This window comes from Phytophthora sojae (assembly GCF_000149755.1).
Source record: "Phytophthora sojae unplaced genomic scaffold PHYSOscaffold_3, whole genome shotgun sequence".
Classification (NCBI taxonomy): Eukaryota; Oomycota; class Peronosporomycetes; order Peronosporales; family Peronosporaceae; genus Phytophthora; species Phytophthora sojae.
The window spans coordinates 624,436-647,190 of NW_009258117.1; the positions used below are offsets into that span (position 1 = coordinate 624,436).

The 22,755-nt window shown below is 55.4% G+C and overlaps 10 protein-coding genes across 10 annotated transcripts; 4 read left to right on the forward strand and 6 right to left on the reverse strand.

Moving 5' to 3' along the window:
* Positions 1-1,015: 1,015 nt before the first annotated feature.
* On the reverse strand, positions 1,016-2,734 carry PHYSODRAFT_259768 (hypothetical protein; the record flags this gene model as incomplete). The annotated part of the gene is made up of 1 exon (XM_009523711.1): positions 1,016-2,734. One exon carries the CDS (start codon positions 2,732-2,734, stop codon positions 1,016-1,018), a length of 1,719 nt encoding a protein of 572 aa, XP_009522006.1.
* Positions 2,735-4,940: 2,206 nt separating this feature from the next.
* PHYSODRAFT_494837 (hypothetical protein) lies at positions 4,941-6,659 on the reverse strand (the record flags this gene model as incomplete). The annotated part of the gene is made up of 1 exon (XM_009523712.1): positions 4,941-6,659. The coding sequence occupies one exon, from the start codon at positions 6,657-6,659 to the stop codon at positions 4,941-4,943; it is 1,719 nt and encodes a 572-aa protein (XP_009522007.1).
* A 2,203-nt stretch (positions 6,660-8,862) lies between these two features.
* PHYSODRAFT_327582 (hypothetical protein) lies at positions 8,863-10,782 on the reverse strand (the record flags this gene model as incomplete). The annotated part of the gene is made up of 3 exons (XM_009523713.1): positions 8,863-10,050; positions 10,082-10,570; positions 10,744-10,782. 3 exons carry the CDS (start codon positions 10,780-10,782, stop codon positions 8,863-8,865), a joined length of 1,716 nt encoding a protein of 571 aa, XP_009522008.1.
* Positions 10,783-13,521: 2,739 nt separating this feature from the next.
* PHYSODRAFT_495301 (pectate lyase) lies at positions 13,522-15,240 on the forward strand (the record flags this gene model as incomplete). The annotated part of the gene is made up of 1 exon (XM_009523714.1): positions 13,522-15,240. The coding sequence occupies one exon, from the start codon at positions 13,522-13,524 to the stop codon at positions 15,238-15,240; it is 1,719 nt and encodes a 572-aa protein (XP_009522009.1).
* Positions 15,241-15,477: 237 nt separating this feature from the next.
* PHYSODRAFT_354187 (hypothetical protein) lies at positions 15,478-16,044 on the forward strand. The gene has a single exon (XM_009523715.1). It carries the CDS (start codon positions 15,705-15,707, stop codon positions 15,993-15,995), a length of 291 nt encoding a protein of 96 aa, XP_009522010.1. The 5' UTR covers positions 15,478-15,704; the 3' UTR covers positions 15,996-16,044.
* A 2,169-nt stretch (positions 16,045-18,213) lies between these two features.
* PHYSODRAFT_488992 (hypothetical protein) lies at positions 18,214-18,813 on the forward strand (the record flags this gene model as incomplete). Its single annotated transcript, XM_009523716.1, has 1 exon — positions 18,214-18,813. A coding segment is annotated over one exon (600 nt), but the record flags the coding sequence as incomplete, so codon positions are not given.
* A 362-nt stretch (positions 18,814-19,175) lies between these two features.
* PHYSODRAFT_297910 (hypothetical protein) lies at positions 19,176-19,811 on the forward strand (the record flags this gene model as incomplete). The annotated part of the gene is made up of 1 exon (XM_009523717.1): positions 19,176-19,811. The coding sequence occupies one exon, from the start codon at positions 19,176-19,178 to the stop codon at positions 19,809-19,811; it is 636 nt and encodes a 211-aa protein (XP_009522012.1).
* A 453-nt stretch (positions 19,812-20,264) lies between these two features.
* On the reverse strand, positions 20,265-21,221 carry PHYSODRAFT_297911 (hypothetical protein; the record flags this gene model as incomplete). Its single annotated transcript, XM_009523718.1, has 1 exon — positions 20,265-21,221. The coding sequence occupies one exon, from the start codon at positions 21,219-21,221 to the stop codon at positions 20,265-20,267; it is 957 nt and encodes a 318-aa protein (XP_009522013.1).
* Positions 21,222-21,488: 267 nt separating this feature from the next.
* Positions 21,489-22,172, reverse strand: PHYSODRAFT_488752 (hypothetical protein; the record flags this gene model as incomplete). Its single annotated transcript, XM_009523719.1, has 1 exon — positions 21,489-22,172. The coding sequence occupies one exon, from the start codon at positions 22,170-22,172 to the stop codon at positions 21,489-21,491; it is 684 nt and encodes a 227-aa protein (XP_009522014.1).
* Positions 22,154-22,726, reverse strand: PHYSODRAFT_297912 (hypothetical protein; the record flags this gene model as incomplete). Its single annotated transcript, XM_009523720.1, has 1 exon — positions 22,154-22,726. The coding sequence occupies one exon, from the start codon at positions 22,724-22,726 to the stop codon at positions 22,154-22,156; it is 573 nt and encodes a 190-aa protein (XP_009522015.1).
* Positions 22,727-22,755: the final 29 nt, after the last annotated feature.

The following is a 22,755-nucleotide window of genomic DNA, read 5'->3' on the forward strand; positions in this document are numbered from 1 at the left end:
AGCCCGTCTCCATGCCACAGTAACCCGAAATGTACACATGCAGTGAGCGGCAGCCCTTCCTGTGGACACGCAGGTCTTCCGGGGTCCGCTCCACGGCCAAGGCACCACACGCACTGGCGCCACAGCCCTCATGGTCACTAGCCATGATCCCCGCTAACCTATGCATGTAACCTCATTATCGCTCTGCTTGTCCGTGTCTTACCACTGCTTTACGTTGGTGCTTCGCCGTCCCGTCGACGCAGAACGAAGCACTTCATAACCCGTCTGGTGTTGGGTGAGGCCGGCACTCTGCTGCCGCAGTACCCCACGCGTAGATCGTGTTAGCTGCTTATCTCCTCAACCTGGCAGACTCGCAACTGAGAGCTGGGCGTGCAGCCGCGCACCCAAAGCTCCGCTTAGACTAGCCTTCACTATCGCTGACCTAATCTAACTATAGGCTTGGCAGCCACCGCCAGGGGAACTCTTCGCACGAGATCCTCTTCGACGGCGACTCTCTGTCGTCGCTTCTCCGCGGCTGGTTTCTCTCGTCTTGATGTCGTTGTCCTCGTCCGCATACAATCTTCCTCATCACCCATTGACGTGTCGTCCCTCCTGCTGGCCGGACGCCGTCGTACACATATCCACCGCTGCTTCCATCCTTTCGTGTGCTGGTGGCGCTAGACGCCTGATTCCTTCCACGCGGCTCACACTGGTCACCGTACGGTCCCCGACTGCCTAGCGTCCAGCACTCCACTCCGTCGTCTCATCCTCCTCATCACTCGCGGTCAGATCGATCGTCACTGGGGCGAGGGTGACTGGCAGTGTGGCGTGCTCCACCACTAAGAGCATGCTTTGCCTACAAAGTGAAAGTTGATGCCATCCAATCGACAAAACAAATTGCACTGTAGCAATCATTTCTTTATCGAACGCACCATCTATTATCTTCACTCTACCAACACGCTACCACATAGTTCATCTACTTCAGCTTGGGCACAACCACACTCTAGCTCACAAGTGTAGGTCGTCGTCAACGAATTCAGTCTTCGTTGATGTGGACGTCGCTCGACGTGTACTTGCAGAGCTTGCCCGACGGGCCGTCGCCCAGGTTGGACGGCGTCTTGCTGCCCTGCGACCACTGGCACACCTTGACGTCGTTCCTGCCGTTGGTCGTCTTGACGCGGATGTTCTTGAACGAGGCCTGGTCGTTGTAGTTCTTGTTGACCGTGACGACGCTCACGAGCGGGTCGATGGCGAACACGTTCTCCACCGTGACGGTGCGCGGGATGTTGCCGCACGTGCCGCACGAGCGGTAGAGCTTGCCGAACTCCTGCGCGAAGAAGCCGTTGATCTTGACGGTGCCGTAGCCGTTGTGCTGCACCACCTTGTCCGAGGCGTAGCGCGCGCCGCAGTTGGTCACGGTGGTCACGCTCGAGGCCGAGCCGCCCTTGATGCTGAGCGCGTCCTCGCACACGTCGTCCCACCACACGTTCTCGATGGTGCAGTCGTGCTCGTCGCAGTGGACGCCCTCCTTCTGGTTCTTGCCGATGATGACGTTCTTGAGGGTGCCGCCGGCCTCCACGAGGAACACGGCCGTGTCCTTCTGGCCCTCGCCGCCCGAACACTTGATGTCTGACCGGTCGTACGTCTTCATCTGGCCGTCGAACACCTCACCGGCCTTGACCACGTACGGCTTCTTGAACCGGACCGTGCCCTTGCTGGCGGGCCACGTGCCGTCCGGGATCGACGAGGTCGAGTTGGTGGTGGGGGCGGTTTGTTGAGTGGGGTCGTCGACACTGGGGCCGGTCTGCTGCTGAGTGGGATCCTCGACGCTGGGGGTGTTGGTAGCGGGCTTCTTCGTCTTGGGGGCCTTGGTCACCTTGGGGGCCGTCGTCTTCTTCGACTTGGGGGCCGGGGTCTGGGCCGTGTAGTCGTCGTCGCCTTGGGTCGGGTCCTCAGCCGGAGCCGTCTTCGCCTTGGAGATGTCCTGGTTGATGTGGACGTCGCTGGTCGAGTACTTGCACAGCGTGCCGGACGGGCCGTGGCCCAGTATGCTGGGCTCGCCCTTGGCGTTGCCCTGCGACCACTGGCACACCTTGACAGTGGCCTTGCTCGACTTGACCCAGACGTTGCTGAGCGTGGCCTTGTCGCCCCAGTTCTTGTTGACCGTCACCACGGCGTTGCCCGGGTTCACGACGTACGTGTTGGACACGGACACCTCGCGCGCCTTGGGGCCGCAAGTGCCGCACGAACGGTAGAGCTTGCTGACGTCCTCGCCGTAGAAGCCGTCGATGATGACCTTGCCCAGGCCGTTGTGCTGGATGACCTTGTCGTCGGCGTAGCGGGCGCCACCGCCGATCACCTTCGTCACGCTCGAGGCCGAGCCGCCCTTGACGCTGAGCGCGTCCTCGCACACGTCGTCCCACCACACGTTCTCGATGGTGCAGTCTTGCTGGTCGCAGTGGACGCCCTCCATTTGGTTCTTGCCGATGATGACGTTCTTGAGGGTGCCGCCGGCCTCGACGTAAAACACGGCCGTCTTCCAGCCGCTCTCGGACTGGCCGCCGCACTTGACGTTGGAGCGCTCGAACGTCTGCATCTTGCCGTCGAACACCTCACCCGCCTTGATGGTGCGCACCTCCGAGAACTGCACGAGGCCCTTGCTGGAAGGCCACGAGCCGTTCGGCAGGGTCGCGGCGGAAGTGGCCGCAACCGCGAAGGCGGCAGCTGCAACGAACGGCGCGAAGGACTTGAACATCTTGAGCCTTGAGGGGATGCTCGCTTGGTCACTTGCTGCTCAGATGGAGAATGGATTAATGAGGTTGGAGATCGATTAAAAACGCATTAGCGTGGTGGTCCCTGATCGATCACCAAGGGCCTGTGACCGTTTGTTCGGCGCGGCGGCAGTTGCTTTTCAAGGTTTCGGCGTACCATGTAGATCTCGAGTAGCAGTTGTTTTCCTGCTGCCATGCTGCTAGGGGGTGCACGGCAACATTGATGGTCTTCCCACTTGTCAGTTCCCGCGTCAAATCCGTGACGATGAAGCACGCTTGTCAACCTGACATTCTGAAGTCCACGCTTCTTCGACACTGGCGACACAACACCGCGTTTTGTTTTTTTTTGCTATTCGTAAATCAAAAGGTTGGGTCCCACCCAGAAGTGTTGGTAGGTGCACCCGCTCGCTTAGACTTGAGCAGAATATATTGTATAGGACCACCACCACCACCACTACCACCGCCATGGAGCACCTGGACTGGGGACCGGTGATTTCTACTGGATACTGTATTACCAGCTTGCTCTGCGCAGAGGCTTACAGGAGCAAGCTGTTCACCGACATTTGCGTGTGATGAACAGCAGCTGTAGACCAAATTTCACTTCCGGTTACTGATCGATGAGTACTTGCAGTGCTCATTTCACTTCCGGTTACTGATCGATGAGTACTTGCAGTGCTCGATACGTCGTTCGAGTTGCAATCCACAGCGCCAACCAGCTCTACTGTACCATTGGTTTTACATGTATCAACGGTAGACTTAGATTAATTCGCCCAACACGAAATAAAAGCGGGGTTTGTTGCCGCTACGTCTCAAATCCATTTTCCTTGAATCCGAAGCAGCTGATTCCGTTAGTCGCGTTAATCAGCTTCTCGAACACCACAAGGATATGGTCGTCAGTGGTCGACCTTTAACGCCCTATCACGGCCTCTTTTCTTGTGTGATCGTGCGTCCAACTACCATGGTATAACCGTCCCGTTATTCACCTCTGTTGCCCGAACGTACTGCATCCGAAGTTTAATTAAATCATGTACACTAAGTACAAGAGAAAATATACACTCTCCTCATGCGCTTGTAGAGAAGTGCTTGATAGCAGCTGATAAATAATAACCTTGAGGTGTTGCCTCTGGCACAATTGTGCTTTCCGATGGAAGGATGAAGCCACGTTGAAGAAGTACAAGGCGGCCGCGTACAACAAGGCGCTCGCGGACACCAATGTGCACCAAGTTGCACGCGGCCACCAGTTAGGATTAGTATGCCATTCAAGCGGGCGGTTTTCTTGGACCGGGCAACCGGTACATGTTTTGTCCCCAGCCGAACGTGGCAGTAGTGTAGATTGAGCAGTTCGTTCTGTCCAGTTAGCAGCCATCGCAACCGTCACGACGCGCTCCACCGCAGGCCCGGCAGCATGCACTCACGACTCATCTCGACACCCACCACAACCACTCCCTAAAGGGGCTCGCCTTCACTAATCCAGAACGACTGCGTGCCCCCAACGTGCTTTAGTATGTTCAGTGGAATTATGTGTTTCCAAGCGCAGCAGGGAAAGTCCCAGTTTATTAAATAAGTGAAAGCATTCGATGATGTTCTAAGAGGGGCCCTGTGGGTGACCCCCGACTACCTCCATCACTACATCCCCTGGAAACCCCTAAGTCACCCCCCTAATGGAACTCCCGATAAACCTCGGCAACTGCATCCCCTCAAACCGCCGCAACCGACCAACTAGGAAAAGTCTAGGGTAACTCACCTAGACGTCAAAGTGCCAGCTTCTAGCAGGCTCCGACATAAGTGCCGAAATATACGCCACCAGATCAAGTACCTGGGACCTTCTCTCTCTTCGATGATGTTCTAATGCTGCCGTTTTCCTATTGCGGCGAACGAAGACTTGTCCCCACCCGAAGAATACATGTACATGATCTCCTCCTTCAGCAGCACGAAGCGAAGTGTCTTCGCTTCGGATGTACTACTACGGATTTTACTAGTTTATGAACCAGCGCGAGGAGTGGTAATTCTCGTCGAAGTGAAAGTTGATGCCATCCAATCGACAAAACCAATTGCACTGTAGCAATCATTTCTTTATCGAACGCACCATCTATTATCTTCACTCTACCAACACGCTACCACATAGTTCATCTACTTCAGCTTGGGCACAACCACACTCTAGCTCACAAGTGTAGGTCGTCGTCAACGAATTCAGTCTTCGTTGATGTGGACGTCGCTCGACGTGTACTTGCAGAGCTTGCCCGACGGGCCGTCGCCCAGGTTGGACGGCGTCTTGCTGCCCTGCGACCACTGGCACACCTTGACGTCGTTCCTGCCGTTGGTCGTCTTGACGCGGATGTTCTTGAACGAGGCCTGGTCGTTGTAGTTCTTGTTGACCGTGACGACGCTCACGAGCGGGTCGATGGCGAACACGTTCTCCACCGTGACGGTGCGCGGGATGTTGCCGCACGTGCCGCACGAGCGGTAGAGCTTGCCGAACTCCTGCGCGAAGAAGCCGTTGATCTTGACGGTGCCGTAGCCGTTGTGCTGCACCACCTTGTCCGAGGCGTAGCGCGCGCCGCAGTTGGTCACGGTGGTCACGCTCGAGGCCGAGCCGCCCTTGATGCTGAGCGCGTCCTCGCACACGTCGTCCCACCACACGTTCTCGATGGTGCAGTCGTGCTCGTCGCAGTGGACGCCCTCCTTCTGGTTCTTGCCGATGATGACGTTCTTGAGGGTGCCGCCGGCCTCCACGAGGAACACGGCCGTGTCCTTCTGGCCCTCGCCGCCCGAACACTTGATGTCCGACCGGTCGTACGTCTTCATCTGGCCGTCGAACACCTCACCGGCCTTGACCACGTACGGCTTCTCGAACCGGACTGTGCCCTTGCTGGCGGGCCACGTGCCGTCCGGGATCGACGAGGTCGAGTTGGTGGTGGGGGCGGTTTGTTGAGTGGGGTCGTCGACACTGGGGCCGGTCTGCTGCTGAGTGGGATCCTCGACGCTGGGGGTGTTGGTAGCGGGCTTCTTCGTCTTGGGGGCCTTGGTCACCTTGGGGGCCGTCGTCTTCTTCGACTTGGGGGCCGGGGTCTGGGCCGTGTAGTCGTCGTCGCCTTGGGTCGGGTCCTCAGCCGGAGCCGTCTTCGCCTTGGAGATGTCCTGGTTGATGTGGACGTCGCTGGTCGAGTACTTGCACAGCGTGCCGGACGGGCCGTGGCCCAGTATGCTGGGCTCGCCCTTGGCGTTGCCCTGCGACCACTGGCACACCTTGACAGTGGCCTTGCTCGACTTGACCCAGACGTTGCTGAGCGTGGCCTTGTCGCCCCAGTTCTTGTTGACCGTCACCACGGCGTTGCCCGGGTTCACGACGTACGTGTTGGACACGGACACCTCGCGCGCCTTGGGGCCGCAAGTGCCGCACGAACGGTAGAGCTTGCTGACGTCCTCGCCGTAGAAGCCGTCGATGATGACCTTGCCCAGGCCGTTGTGCTGGATGACCTTGTCGTCGGCGTAGCGGGCGCCACCGCCGATCACCTTCGTCACGCTCGAGGCCGAGCCGCCCTTGACGCTGAGCGCGTCCTCGCACACGTCGTCCCACCACACGTTCTCGATGGTGCAGTCTTGCTGGTCGCAGTGGACGCCCTCCATTTGGTTCTTGCCGATGATGACGTTCTTGAGGGTGCCGCCGGCCTCGACGTAAAACACGGCCGTCTTCCAGCCGCTCTCGGACTGGCCGCCGCACTTGACGTTGGAGCGCTCGAACGTCTGCATCTTGCCGTCGAACACCTCACCCGCCTTGATGGTGCGCACCTCCGAGAACTGCACGAGGCCCTTGCTGGAAGGCCACGAGCCGTTCGGCAGGGTCGCGGCGGAAGTGGCCGCAACCGCGAAGGCGGCAGCTGCAACGAACGGCGCGAAGGACTTGAACATCTTGAGCCTTGAGGGGATGCTCGCTTGGTCACTTGCTGCTCAGATGGAGAATGGATTAATGAGGTTGGAGATCGATTAAAAACGCATTAGCGTGGTGGTCCCTGATCGATCACCAAGGGCCTGTGACCGTTTGTTCGGCGCGGCGGCAGTTGCTTTTCAAGGTTTCGGCGTACCATGTAGATCTCGAGTAGCAGTTGTTTTCCTGCTGCCATGCTGCTAGGGGGTGCACGGCAACATTGATGGTCTTCCCACTTGTCAGTTCCCGCGTCAAATCCGTGACGATGAAGCACGCTTGTCAACCTGACATTCTGAAGTCCACGCTTCTTCGACACTGGCGACACAACACCGCGTTTTGTTTTTTGCTATTCGTAAATCAAAAGGTTGGGTCCCACCCAGAAGTGTTGGTAGGTGCACCCGCTCGCTTAGACTTGAGCAGAATATATTGTATAGGACCACCATCACCACCACTACCACCGCCATGGAGCACCTGGACTGGGGACCGGTGATTTCTACTGGATACTGTATTACCAGCTTGCTCTGCGCAGAGGCTTACAGGAGCAAGCTGTTCACCGACATTTGCGTGTGATGAACAGCAGCTGTAGACCAAATTTCACTTCCGGTTACTGATCGATGAGTACTTGCAGTGCTCATTTCACTTCCGGTTACTGATCGATGAGTACTTGCAGTGCTCGATACGTCGTTCGAGTTGCAATCCACAGCGCCAACCAGCTCTACTGTACCATTGGTTTTACATGTATCAACGGTAGACTTAGATTAATTCGCCCAACACGAAATAAAAGCGGGGTTTGTTGCCGCTACGTCTCAAATCCATTTTCCTTGAATCCGAAGCAGCTGATTCCGTTAGTCGCGTTAATCAGCTTCTCGAACACCACAAGGATATGGTCGTCAGTGGTCGACCTTTAACGCCCTATCACGGCCTCTTTTCTTGTGTGATCGTGCGTCCAACTACCATGGTATAACCGTCCCGTTATTCACCTCTGTTGCCCGAACGTACTGCATCCGAAGTTTAATTAAATCATGTACACTAAGTACAAGAGAAAATATACACTCTCCTCATGCGCTTGTAGAGAAGTGCTTGATAGCAGCTGATAAATAATAACCTTGAGGTGTTGCCTCTGGCACAATTGTGCTTTCCGATGGAAGGATGAAGCCACGTTGAAGAAGTACAAGGCGGCCGCGTACAACAAGGCGCTCGCGGACACCAATGTGCACCAAGTTGCACGCGGCCACCAGTTAGGATTAGTATGCCATTCAAGCGGGCGGTTTTCTTGGACCGGGCAACCGGTACATGTTTTGTCCCCAGCCGAACGTGGCAGTAGTGTAGATTGAGCAGTTCGTTCTGTCCAGTTAGCAGCCATCGCAACCGTCACGACGCGCTCCACCGCAGGCCCGGCAGCATGCACTCACGACTCATCTCGACACCCACCACAACCACTCCCTAAAGGGGCTCGCCTTCACTAATCCAGAACGACTGCGTGCCCCCAACGTGCTTTAGTATGTTCAGTGGAATTATGTGTTTCCAAGCGCAGCAGGGAAAGTCCCAGTTTATTAAATAAGTGAAAGCATTCGATGATGTTCTAAGAGGGGCCCTGTGGGTGACCCCCGACTACCTCCATCACTACATCCCCTGGAAACCCCTAAGTCACCCCCCTAATGGAACTCCCGATAAACCTCGGCAACTGCATCCCCTCAAACCGCCGCAACCGACCAACTAGGAAAAGTCTAGGGTAACTCACCTAGACGTCAAAGTGCCAGCTTCTAGCAGGCTCCGACATAAGTGCCGAAATATACGCCACCAGATCAAGTACCTGGGACCTTCTCTCTCTTCGATGATGTTCTAATGCTGCCGTTTTCCTATTGCGGCGAACGAAGACTTGTCCCCACCCGAAGAATACATGTACATGATCTCCTCCTTCAGCAGCACGAAGCGAAGTGTCTTCGCTTCGGATGTACTACTACGGATTTTACTAGTTTATGAACCAGCGCGAGGAGTGGTAATTCTCGTCGAAGTGAAAGTTGATGCCATCCAATCGACAAAACCAATTGCACTGTAGCAATCATTTCTTTATCGAACGCACCATCTATTATCTTCACTCTACCAACACGCTACCACATAGTTCATCTACTTCAGCTTGGGCACAACCACACTCTAGCTCACAAGTGTAGGTCGTCGTCAACGAATTCAGTCTTCGTTGATGTGGACGTCGCTCGACGTGTACTTGCAGAGCTTGCCCGACGGGCCGTCGCCCAGGTTGGACGGCGTCTTGCTGCCCTGCGACCACTGGCACACCTTGACGTCGTTCCTGCCGTTGGTCGTCTTGACGCGGATGTTCTTGAACGAGGCCTGGTCGTTGTAGTTCTTGTTGACCGTGACGACGCTCACGAGCGGGTCGATGGCGAACACGTTCTCCACCGTGACGGTGCGCGGGATGTTGCCGCACGTGCCGCACGAGCGGTAGAGCTTGCCGAACTCCTGCGCGAAGAAGCCGTTGATCTTGACGGTGCCGTAGCCGTTGTGCTGCACCACCTTGTCCGAGGCGTAGCGCGCGCCGCAGTTGGTCACGGTGGTCACGCTCGAGGCCGAGCCGCCCTTGATGCTGAGCGCGTCCTCGCACACGTCGTCCCACCACACGTTCTCGATGGTGCAGTCGTGCTCGTCGCAGTGGACGCCCTCCTTCTGGTTCTTGCCGATGATGACGTTCTTGAGGGTGCCGCCGGCCTCCACGAGGAACACGGCCGTGTCCTTCTGGCCCTCGCCGCCCGAACACTTGATGTCCGACCGGTCGTACGTCTTCATCTGGCCGTCGAACACCTCACCGGCCTTGACCACGTACGGCTTCTCGAACCGGACTGTGCCCTTGCTGGCGGGCCACGTGCCGTCCGGGATCGACGAGGTCGAGTTGGTGGTGGGGGCGGTTTGTTGAGTGGGGTCGTCGACACTGGGGCCGGTCTGCTGCTGAGTGGGATCCTCGACGCTGGGGGTGTTGGTAGCGGGCTTCTTCGTCTTGGGGGCCTTGGTCACCTTGGGGGCCGTCGTCTTCTTCGACTTGGGGGCCGGGGTCTGGGCCGTGTAGTCGTCGTCGCCTTGGGTCGGGTCCTCAGCCGGAGCCGTCTTCGCCTTGGAGATGTCCTGGTTGATGTGGACGTCGCTGGTCGAGTACTTGCACAGCGTGCCGGACGGGCCGTGGCCCAGTATGCTGGGCTCGCCCTTGGCGTTGCCCTGCGACCACTGGCACACCTTGACAGTGGCCTTGCTCGACTTGACCCAGACGTTGCTGAGCGTGGCCTTGTCGCCCCAGTTCTTGTTGACCGTCACCACGGCGTTGCCCGGGTTCACGACGTACGTGTTGGACACGGACACCTCGCGCGCCTTGGGGCCGCAAGTGCCGCACGAACGGTACGTCCTCGCCGTAGAAGCCGTCGATGATGACCTTGCCCAGGCCGTTGTGCTGGATGACCTTGTCGTCGGCGTAGCGGGCGCCACCGCCGATCACCTTCGTCACGCTCGAGGCCGAGCCGCCCTTGACGCTGAGCGCGTCCTCGCACACGTCGTCCCACCACACGTTCTCGATGGTGCAGTCTTGCTGGTCGCAGTGGACGCCCTCCATTTGGTTCTTGCCGATGATGACGTTCTTGAGGGTGCCGCCGGCCTCGACGTAAAACACGGCCGTCTTCCAGCCGCTCTCGGACTGGCCGCCGCACTTGACGTTGGAGCGCTCGAACGTCTGCATCTTGCCGTCGAACACCTCACCCGCCTTGATGGTGCGCACCTCCGAGAACTGCACGAGGCCCTTGCTGGAAGGCCACGAGCCGTTCGGCAGGGTCGCGGCGGAAGTGGCCGCAACCGCGAAGGCGGCAGCTGCAACGAACGGCGCGAAGGACTTGAACATCTTGAGCCTTGAGGGGATGCTCGCTTGGTCACTTGCAGCTCAGATGGAGAATGGATTAATGAGGTTGGAGATCGATTAAAAACGCATTAGCGTGGTGGTCCCTGATCGATCACCAAGGGCCTGTGACCGTTTGTTCGGCGCGGCGGCAGTTGCTTTTCAAGGTTTCGGCGTACCATGTAGATCTCGAGTAGCAGTTGTTTTCCTGCTGCCATGCTGCTAGGGGGTGCACGGCAACATTGAAGGTCTTCCCACTTGTCAGTTCCCGCGTCAAATCCGTGACGATGAAGCACGCTTGCCAACCTGACAGTCTGACTGTCCGAGTGTCAGGTTGGCAAGCATTGTCAATGTCAGACTGACAGTCTGCGAGTCCACGCTTCTTCGACACTGTGTTTTGGCGATACAACACCGCGCTACGTTTTGCTTTTGAAAGGTAAGCCGTAAAATACGGTAGCAGTGCTCCCCTCTGGGAGGGAGTGGAACTGTTCCAAAATTTACACAATTCTTCATGACACAATTTGTGCAGACGATATTTGCGTCTTCGCATATTGTACTGGGTATGCAGCCGTATTTTTGTGCTCATGACACATTTTATTTTTGTGTTGTTTTTGGAAGAGTTCCAGTGCCCCATTTCGCGCGCGTCTATTGGGCACACAAAAGCTCAAACACTACTATCACCCCTACTGAAAACGCCGGTTTCTACTGGATGCACTAAACCAGCTTGTTTGCTCTAGCAGAAGCTTACAGGAGCAAGCTGTTCACCGACATTGCGTGTGGCGAATACAAGCAGCAGCTGTAAAACAAACTGCGATTACGGTACATTTCGGACCAGCTTTTCCAAAGTGATACAGGTAATAAGCACCGCTCCAGTTATTATAGTCTTTCAACACTACATGTATTATTGTTGGTCTCTCTTGCGTCCATTCAGCTGCTGGATCACACTGACGAAAGAGATCGACGTGCTTTTTATAGATGGCCATATCTGCATATTTTAATATAGCTTTAAAAAGAACCAACTACGAAACGTCTGGCTCACTCGCTACGACCGCTGGATCTGTCTGCAGCTCGCTACAGCTTTTCAGGGAAACTCTGACAGGGCTGAACTGTGCAGAAGCAAAAAAAACACTTAAGTTTATTTGCATCAAAACATGTTTTGTACCAAACGACGAGACCCCACGATAAAAAGTTGTGGTTTTGTTGCCGCTATGTCACGCGTTTTTCCTTGAAGGTCTGGAGCAAAGGTAGCATTAATCTGCTTCTCGAACACCACAAGATCATACCCTAGTCATGTTGCGGCCAACAGTAGAGTGTACACGCAGCTCACGGTGTGAGCTTAAAACACTGTGGATCGTAGTTGTGCACAATGTACTGCAGTTACGAACATGTAGTGACAGACAGTACGACGACCTAAACTAACATGTAAGTCACATGAAAAAAAATCTGAGCGTAGTGCTTGATAGAAGATCGATGGACGTTGCAGGAGTGAGCGATTTTATGAGCGCACTGCCGTTAAGATGCAATCAACTAGATACATACCATGGTATGCCGGACTTCAGTTATAGGAAAGCCCTGACGAACTATTCTACCGCTTCACACGCTTTTCAATGCGTACTCTCAAAGTAAAATATTTGGTCTTGTGACATCGTCAAATAAAAACGAGTATGGAGCAACGGCTTGAGGATTCCTGCTTCGCAGTAATTGACAATAGGGGAGCAGAACCATTTGAACATTATCGAATGCTTAATAAACTGGGGCTTGTGCCAGAGGCAACACCTCAAGGTTATTATTTATCAGCTGCTATCAAGCACTTCTCTACAAGCGCATGAGGAGAGTGTATATTTTCTCTTGTACTTAGTGTACATGATTTAATTAAACTTCGGATGCAGTACGTTCGGGCAACAGAGGTGAATAACGGGACGGTTATACCATGGTAGTTGGACGCACGATCACACAAGAAAAGAGGCCGTGATAGGGCGTTAAAGGTCGACCACTGACGACCATATCCTTGTGGTGTTCGAGAAGCTGATTAACGCGACTAACGGAATCAGCTGCTTCGGATTCAAGGAAAATGGATATGAGACGTAGCGGCAACAAACCCCGCTTTTATTTCGTGTTGGGCGAATTAATCTAAGTCTACCGTTGATACATGTAAAACCAATGGTACAGTAGAGCTGGTTGGCGCTGTGGATTGCAACTCGAACGACGTATCGAGCACTGCAAGTACTCATCGATCAGTAACCGGAAGTGAAATGAGCACTGCAAGTACTCATCGATCAGTAACCGGAAGTGAAATTTGGTCTACAGCTGCTGTTCATCACACGCAAATGTCGGTGAACAGCTTGCTCCTGTAAGCCTCTGCGCAGAGCAAGCTGGTAATACAGTATCCAGTAGAAATCACCGGTCCCCAGTCCAGGTGCTCCATGGCGGTGGTAGTGGTGGTGGTGGTGGTCCTATACAATATATTCTGCTCAAGTCTAAGCGAGCGGGTGCACCTACCAACACTTCTGGGTGGGACCCAACCTTTTGATTTACGAATAGCAAAAAAACAAAACGCGGTGTTGTGTCGCCAGTGTCGAAGAAGCGTGGACTCGCAGACTGTCAGTCTGACATTGACAATGCTTGCCAACCTGACACTCGGACAGTCAGACTGTCAGGTTGGCAAGCGTGCTTCATCGTCACGGATTTGACGCGGGAACTGACAAGTGGGAAGACCATCAATGTTGCCGTGCACCCCCTAGCAGCATGGCAGCAGGAAAACAACTGCTACTCGAGATCTACATGGTACGCCGAAACCTTGAAAAGCAACTGCCGCCGCGCCGAACAAACGGTCACAGGCCCTTGGTGATCGATCAGGGACCACCACGCTAATGCGTTTTTAATCGATCTCCAACCTCATTAATCCATTCTCCATCTGAGCAGCAAGTGACCAAGCGAGCATCCCCTCAAGGCTCAAGATGTTCAAGTCCTTCGCGCCGTTCGTTGCAGCTGCCGCCTTCGCGGTTGCGGCCACTTCCGCCGCGACCCTGCCGAACGGCTCGTGGCCTTCCAGCAAGGGCCTCGTGCAGTTCTCGGAGGTGCGCACCATCAAGGCGGGTGAGGTGTTCGACGGCAAGATGCAGACGTTCGAGCGCTCCAACGTCAAGTGCGGCGGCCAGTCCGAGAGCGGCTGGAAGACGGCCGTGTTTTACGTCGAGGCCGGCGGCACCCTCAAGAACGTCATCATCGGCAAGAACCAAATGGAGGGCGTCCACTGCGACCAGCAAGACTGCACCATCGAGAACGTGTGGTGGGACGACGTGTGCGAGGACGCGCTCAGCGTCAAGGGCGGCTCGGCCTCGAGCGTGACGAAGGTGATCGGCGGTGGCGCCCGCTACGCCGACGACAAGGTCATCCAGCACAACGGCCTGGGCAAGGTCATCATCGACGGCTTCTACGGCGAGGACGTCAGCAAGCTCTACCGTTCGTGCGGCACTTGCGGCCCCAAGGCGCGCGAGGTGTCCGTGTCCAACACGTACGTCGTGAACCCGGGCAACGCCGTGGTGACGGTCAACAAGAACTGGGGCGACAAGGCCACGCTCAGCAACGTCTGGGTCAAGTCGAGCAAGGCCACTGTCAAGGTGTGCCAGTGGTCGCAGGGCAACGCCAAGGGCGAGCCCAGCATACTGGGCCACGGCCCGTCCGGCACGCTGTGCAAGTACTCGACCAGCGACGTCCACATCAACCAGGACATCTCCAAGGCGAAGACGGCTCCGGCTGAGGACCCGACCCAAGGCGACGACGACTACACGGCCCAGACCCCGGCCCCCAAGTCGAAGAAGACGACGGCCCCCAAGGTGACCAAGGCCCCCAAGACGAAGAAGCCCGCTACCAACACCCCCAGCGTCGAGGATCCCACTCAGCAGCAGACCGGCCCCAGTGTCGACGACCCCACTCAACAAACCGCCCCCACCACCAACTCGACCTCGTCGATCCCGGACGGCACGTGGCCCGCCAGCAAGGGCACAGTCCGGTTCGAGAAGCCGTACGTGGTCAAGGCCGGTGAGGTGTTCGACGGCCAGATGAAGACGTACGACCGGTCGGACATCAAGTGTTCGGGCGGCGAGGGCCAGAAGGACACGGCCGTGTTCCTCGTGGAGGCCGGCGGCACCCTCAAGAACGTCATCATCGGCAAGAACCAGAAGGAGGGCGTCCACTGCGACGAGCACGACTGCACCATCGAGAACGTGTGGTGGGACGACGTGTGCGAGGACGCGCTCAGCATCAAGGGCGGCTCGGCCTCGAGCGTGACCACCGTGACCAACTGCGGCGCGCGCTACGCCTCGGACAAGGTGGTGCAGCACAACGGCTACGGCACCGTCAAGATCAACGGCTTCTTCGCGCAGGAGTTCGGCAAGCTCTACCGCTCGTGCGGCACGTGCGGCAACATCCCGCGCACCGTCACGGTGGAGAACGTGTTCGCCATCGACCCGCTCGTGAGCGTCGTCACGGTCAACAAGAACTACAACGACCAGGCCTCGTTCAAGAACATCCGCGTCAAGACGACCAACGGCAGGAACGACGTCAAGGTGTGCCAGTGGTCGCAGGGCAGCAAGACGCCGTCCAACCTGGGCGACGGCCCGTCGGGCAAGCTCTGCAAGTACACGTCGAGCGACGTCCACATCAACGAAGACTGAACACTTGTGAGCTAGAGTGTGGTTGTGCCCAAGCTGAAGTAGATGAACTATGTGGTAGCGCGTTGGTAGAGTGAAGATAATAGATGGTGCGTTCGTTCGATAGGGAAATCATGCCTGTGCAATTGGTTGGGTCAGTTATATTTCGGGAAAATTCCGGAATGTGATACAAAATGAAAATTTGTTCTTCTTCTCAGTTTCAGCGGCATTTGCTAGAACATTGGGCCGCGATATTGTTACCTCCAGCGGCGACATGAGGAGCAAGGGCCTTACTGTAAGGCATCCATGCAGTCGCCTTCATGCAGCGCGGGCAGTGTCGCTCAAGCGACGCAGAAGGCCACCACACTCAGGCAGTACAACTGGGCAATGCCTACACCGGCCCCGCCTTTACCACGTTTACCTAGTGCTACACTGACACAATTGATGCATCAGCACCGTGCATCGTATTAACGGACTGCCTGCTATCGATGGCCAAATGCAGTTGGGAGCCCTCTCCTCCGAGGAAGCCGCGCCGCGCTACGTGTCGGCGCGCGCCCCGCCGGCACCGGGAGCGCCTCCTAACTGCTGCACGCGCGCCGCTATGGCCGCCCGCGCTGTTGCTTGCTGCGGCCCCGCGCGCCCTGCCGGACTACGCCCGAGGCTGGAGTATGTCTGGCGGCGGCGCTGAGGAACCTGGTGGAGCCATCGGATCTGGCTGCGCCTGGCGCCACTGGCGGCGCTGCGTCGTAGTGCCAGACGTCATGTTCCGCGGGCAATGACGGCGACGGTGGCCTCGATGGGCCTCGACGATCCGGGCCCCCCGCCCGTGTCTGCCCGGCGCTCCTCGGATGCGTCCGCCCCGGTCGACAGCAAGACGCCCCCGGAGGCAAGGAGAAGACGACGACGACAAAGAAGAAGAAGCGCGAGGGCCAGGCGGAAGGCGTACATCGCCAGCTCCTTCTTGCCCAGCGCTTCCTCCTCCTCCGACGATGAAAAGCCAACCGCAACCGTTCCAGCGCATCGCATCGCACCATCGTCACCCCCGCGCCCGTCCTCGGAGGTCAAGCCATCGTTCTCGGCGTCGCGCAGGAACAGGCGCAACACTGTTTGGGCCCGATCCCGATCCTCCGACTCGAGCGTCAGCTACGACGCGGAGGAGAAGGCAGAAGCGGTCGTCGAGGCGCCGCCTGACAGGGAGACGATGGACGTGCCGCTGTGGTCCTGTACACCGCTCTCGAACGACATCGACGCCTCGGACCCAACTCGACCGAGACGACGCTGGGACTGACGCAAGGGAGAAGAGAATCGACGCTTTTGGAAAGCTCGGCCAGACGCTAAGTGGGGCCCCCAGAAAACGCTTCGCTACCTGGTGGCCTTTTCACTTTTGTCGCTGCAGATCTACCAGTTGTCAGTCTTCGTGGGCATGGACGAGTTCCCCAGGGTCATCCCGGGCGGCAAAATGAAGCTACTTCGGCTATGTCGTCACGAGTGCCTCGTGAAGTAGAGACACGAAAACGCAATCCACTATGTGAAGGACAGCGAGTTCAAGATCAACCAAGGGGCGAGGTGCTGGGTACGCCTCGTGTACGTGTTCGAGGACGCTGCGCTGCGCGACTACATCAGGAGCAAGCGTGGAGCATACGCTGATGCGCTCTTGGAGTCAAACTCGCCTAATCGGAAACCGCGATTTCCTATCGGATAACGAGATCCAAGATTCGTCTATGATGCACCTGCGCCGAAGGACATCTCCGGACTCTACAATCTCCTGGGCAACTCGGAGGAGAGGGCGACGGACGAATGGTCGGAGAACAACTGCATAATGAAGGTTGGCAACTCCAGGACCAGTGTGCGAGATCGCGCCGCGGCACAGATGACGGGGGCGGCTACTTCCATGCCGGCTAGAGGAGAGTCGTCGCTCTCTTTCTATGGCGCGCTCGACCGCGACGACAGCGTGAGGGCGGAGAAGCTGGCCCACGCCAAACTCCGCTCTCTCGGATTCGGCCACGGGCCGAGCAGCGGCAAAGAGCAGTTCGTGGTTTGCCAACACAGCTATGTGCTGTTCCACGAAGTCATTGTGGAGGTGTTCAAGATCTTCCCCGTCCCGGACCAGCCAACACAAGCTTCTGGCCTGGTCAAGGCAGGCCCCGCGTCGCTGAGCGCCGTCGGCCAGGAGACAGCCCACGCAGCAGCAAATAAGGCAAAAAAGCGTCGCCGGAGTTGACGCCGTCCGGCAGACGGAGGTATTCAGGGCTCACAGGGGCCACTCGTGCATACCTAAGCAAATATCAGCTTCACACTTCACTTGCCACAAGCTTACGAGGAACGTAAGGCCGTTTACCTTACGGCGGGCTGCACCACGAAGGAAGAAACATCTAGCACTACTCCATTTTTACCTTTGGTAGGTTTTGTATCGAGTTGGCGTGGACTAGCACAAGTTGAGATGTCGAACATCCGGGTGACACCCACCCACACTCAGTGTGAGCGTTCAAGTCGCAATGGCGGCAATCGACTGTTCGTGGTCTTGGCCAAGTGGGCTTCACGTCATGCCACCAGGAGCACTGTAAATTCTCGTAAACTACCTCCGTCTGTACTCATCGAACAGACTCACAGCCGGCAACTTGCTGCCCGTACAACAGAATTCAAGCGAAATCTGCCGTTCTCCTGGCTCCGCACCGTGCTCGGATTAATATCTCTCGCCTTGGTTTTATCAGATGTGCCTCGTTCAGGCACGGGTGTTTCTAGTCTGGGAGAGATAACTCCCTTACTCCAGCCCGATGAAATGATGGTACAGCGTGGAATTATTCCGTGTTTGCAGCAACTAAAGCGGACGCTTTTAGTGGTAAAAGAACAGCGTGTGTCTGGAGCTACAAGTTCGACTCGACTTCCGTTGTGTGGCGTGCATTCGGAAAGTTCTTGTCTGTGGATCAGTTCCCTGAATGTTTTTACTACTTAAGTCAATGCGCCAACAAGACGTTCGGCAGCGATGTGGCTTTTAAGATGATCGACTCTCTCGTTGATGCTGTGACCAACACGAGGAGATCGTACGGAGCTGCTGCGTCGGGACCCGTAGGACTGACAATACGCACGGAGAGTGAGTTCATTGATCGGCTTCACCAATATATATTACCAAGAATATTTACCACGATGAACTGGCGCACGAACCAGGCTCTGTACTATTCCCCAGAGGTGCTAGCAGGAATGGATGCAAGCAGCATTTGCTTCCCTGTAAATGGGAAAAGTGTACGAACTCCACGGTTTTGCCAAGAGTTGTGGATCAACTTTAGACGGACATGCGCATCGACCGATTTTAAAGGTAGGAGTGTCGGACTGCTGTATGTTCATACAATGCAACGCCTTCGAGATGCACAAGCGCGTTTTCCCAGCTTGCTGGTGGACTTGACGTTTCTAGAAAGTCTGGAAGACTTGCAGACATGCCGAGGTGGGCTCAGCTCAGTTGGATATCGAAGGTCGGATGTGAGCACGATTATCCGTGCTCGGAATTGCAGTGGCAAGGAAGATCACAGCGCGTGTGAAACCTTGTACGTGGAGGATTATCGATACGAGGCGGGGTTCCTCTTGTCCGATGTGGTTGAGTGGTATCGCTTAATCGTAGAGCTTCGAGTAGTTGGTCAGACTTACTTCTGGCTTCGCGGGATTGGATTAATTCTGAGCTGCTATTTTGTGTTTGGATTTTCCAAAGTCGGTAAACAAGAGCGGATATTGTCTCGGGCCAATCACGCGTGTCGGTTATTCGTGAAAGTACCTGAGCAATGCGTTGTGTATGGGAGTCCGTTCCCTGTGATATGCTACGCACTTGCTCACCTGTTGGACGCTTCGCTCATGTATGAGGTCTTCAAAAGTCGCTATTCCACTCAAGCAGGCATTCTGCAAGTCGATCTCCGCTCTTTCGTTTCATACGCAGTGGTGCAGATGCGGAACGTGTGGGTTTACGCCTTGATATGGCACATGATTGTCACTATGACGACGTCACGTTGGCAGACTCGAAGCAACCGAATGCAAAATGGAGTTATCGGTGTGCCGGCATTTTTCCTCAGTGCAGTGTCAAGTACGACGTTGTTTGCACGTACCGATCAACATCCTTCCGCTCTTCAAAGATCCTACAAATACTGCGTTTGTCTAGCAATGTTGGGCGTGGCTGGGTCACTAACAATTACCAGTATAGCTCTGCGCACCGGGGACAAGGCTCGATACTGTTGGGTGGTGTAGCTATCGATCTCAAGTTTCTCGCTTGTTGTATCTTAGTCCTTGCAGCCGCGTGGATATTTCGTCTGGTGTGGCTTCGTATCCAACAGAAGAAGCTTCAAGACTCGTATCGGTATTTCCTAGCACCGACACCTGTACCGTACTCGGCCGAAGTGTTGTGGCTTACTGCAAGCATCTGCGTACGCTGCGTGAGCAGCTTGTACTGTATTCTGGACGAGCGCAGACGAATCCAACAAAAACTCCGTAAAGAGGTTGTTTATGAACATTTCTCGCGGAGCTTCCGGCTGCTGGGATGGAGCAAATTCAATGGAGTAGTCGTTTCGTCTGCTCCTCAACCTCCTTCTGACCGAAAAAGGGCAAATTTACTATAAATCCTTAACTCGGGCTTCACAGCCAGCCAGGAATATCTACCGCACCATTCAGCATCGACTGAGCTGTCTTCATTGGCGATCGGATAAAATAGAGACAAGCGTGGCATTTATGAATGCCGTGATCATGAGCGATCCGCTCGTATACTTACACATGAGGCTTGGTGTGAGCCCTTCGACCCAGCTTGCGTACTACCAATCGATCTGGCCTCCACACCGAGTTGTACTTCTGCCGGAAGTTGTGGTTGGTAGTCACAACGAGTATTCCGCTGGACTCGTGATGCTCCGCCGAGTCAACGCATCCGAATTGACATGGCCGGAACTCGTACAGTGTGGGTAACGAGGCTGCAATATCCGTGCTACACCATGCTTCCTCAAACGCTTACTAAAAACGAACCCAGCACTACCAGCGCGCATCTCGGATAATAGTAAATGTAAATATTTTTCATGTTCCTCTCAACCGCATTGCACAAGTTCTGGCCATGAAAGTTCTGTTGCTCTAACCCGGCGGAGCATCCGAAGCCCAGCAGTGTACTCATTGTGCTCACCGACTACCACGACAGGTAAGAGAACAACCCGATTGGGCCGCAAGAGTGACTGATAGTGGGCCAAATCTGTCGAGGCACCATTCCCAAATATCATGCGCAAGTACACGAGCGGATCGCTCATGACCGCGGCGTTAACGAACGCCACGTTGGCCTCGACCTCGTCCGAACGTCCACGAAGACACTTCATCTGATGCTGAATGTACCGAAATGAAGTCGCTTTACTACCACCATAAGAAGCCCGATCCGGCGTAGTCGATTGATTTTGCAAGTAAGCGGTGAAGACTAATGGAGCAATTCCTCCGTCGACACTACTCCATCGTAGGAACCGCGACGTTTGTGAAAGAAGGCGGTATAACTTATGTTTGAGTTGAAAATACTGCTGATCTCGGATGCAGAAGAAGTTTACGGTCCATTGTACGCTCATACTGGTGGAGGGCCACAAGATCCCAGCCGAGTATGGTACAGGAGTTGGTGCGAGTACACACCAATCGGAAAGGTGACGCTTCTGCATACCCTTTTTCCTGTACAAGGCGAGCGACCATAATGTAAGCGCCATCCCGACGGCTACCAGAGCGAGCAAAATGAAAATGAGAAACTTGAAATCGATTATTACTCCACCAAGGAGGACATTTCCTCGTCCTCGAGGAGCAAAATTGTACTGGTACTTGGCGGTCGTCCAAGCACGATTAGTGTTGCTTGGCAGCTGGATCATGCCCAGAACCTTAGACGATCGAAAAGATGTCTTGCGATATTGAGCAAATAATGTGATACTCGAAATCGCGCTTAGAAACAATGATGGTACCCCCATAATCCCATTATTTAGTCGGGTGCTTCGAGTTAGCCAGCGTGACGTCAGAACACCCATCGCTATATGCCACACCAGCGCGTAAACGCAAACATTCCGCATCTGTATCACGACATACGAGATGAATAGGCGGAACGGTAGGTAAAGCACCCCCGACTGAGTGAAGAACCGACCTTCGAGCACCTGGTACGTGAATGGAGCATCGAGCAAATGGGCGAGTACGTAACACAGCACCGGGAACGAACTGCCGTACACTACGCACTGCGTCGGCACCTTTATGGACAATCGCCGTGCTTTCTTCAGCCGCACCAAGATTGACATTTTCTTTTAAGACTTCGGGGTACCGTGAACGAAGTAGCAGCTCAGCATTAAGCCAATTCCTCGAAGCAAAAAGTAGCCTTGACCAACAATTCGGAGCGCCGCCAGTAGCCGATACCACTGGACAATGTCGGAGATTAACAGACCCGTTTCGTAGCGATAGTCTTCAAGATATACGGTCTCACAGGAGCTCGGAACGTCGATGTTGATGCATTTACGAGCCCGGATGACAGTGCTAACGTCCGATCGACGGAATCCTGTCCACGATAGTCCACCTCGAGACACTTGTAAATCCTCCTGGCTTTCCAGAAATGTCAAATCGACTGCCAAGTGTGGGAAGCGAGCTTCCACCTCTCGGAGACGTGCCATCGTGTGCACATACAGCAGCCCAACAGCTCTACCTTTGACGTCAGCTGGCGCGCACGATTTGTCGAAGTTGATCCAGAGCTCACTGCAGAAGGGAGGGATCTGGGTCCGGTTGCCGTTGGCAGGGAAGCAAATACTACGAGCGCTCATCGTTGCAAGTAGCGCGGGTGGGTAATAAAGCGCCTGGTTGGTTCGCCAGTTGATGTTGGTAAACCACGTAGGAAGCAAGAATTGGTGCAGACGATCGATGTACTCATTTTCGGAGCGTATTGATAGCCCAATTGGAGGAGACGCAGCTTGTACTGCATCTACAAGGGAATCGACCATCGCAAAGGCCAACTCACTGCTGAAGAATTCATCGGAGCACTTTTCGCTGTATGAAAAACGTCTGGAAATTCTTTCAAGTCCAAGAATCCTGCGAATACCCTCCAAACGATGGAAGTGGAGTCGAATTTGTAGCTCCACACGCGCGCCTTAACTGTGCCACTAGAAGCCTCAGCCTTAGTTGCCGAGAACACTGAATAATTCCAAGATGTGCCGAACCCCATCGTCTCATCGGGCTGGAGAGACGGGTAAATGTCCAAGACACTAGCCACGCCCAACCCAGAGCGAGGGACATCGGAAAATACCAACGCCAGCGAAATAATCCCGAGGACGAACTGGGGCCACGCAAGAGAGAGCTGTCGGTCGAACACTTCATCACGGGTAACAAGCTGGCGGGCGAGGGTGCCATCAATGAGGTTCGTAGAGGAATTCCGTTCTTGTGAAGCTAGTTGATACCTCTTGATGTAGCGGGAGAGCCACGTGGATAAAATGGCGGGCACTCGATCATCTTCATCTCGAGTGGGAGCAGGAGCGGGTGCTATCCGGTTTGACGACATTCTCATTCGTCTTGAGTCCAAAAGTGGCA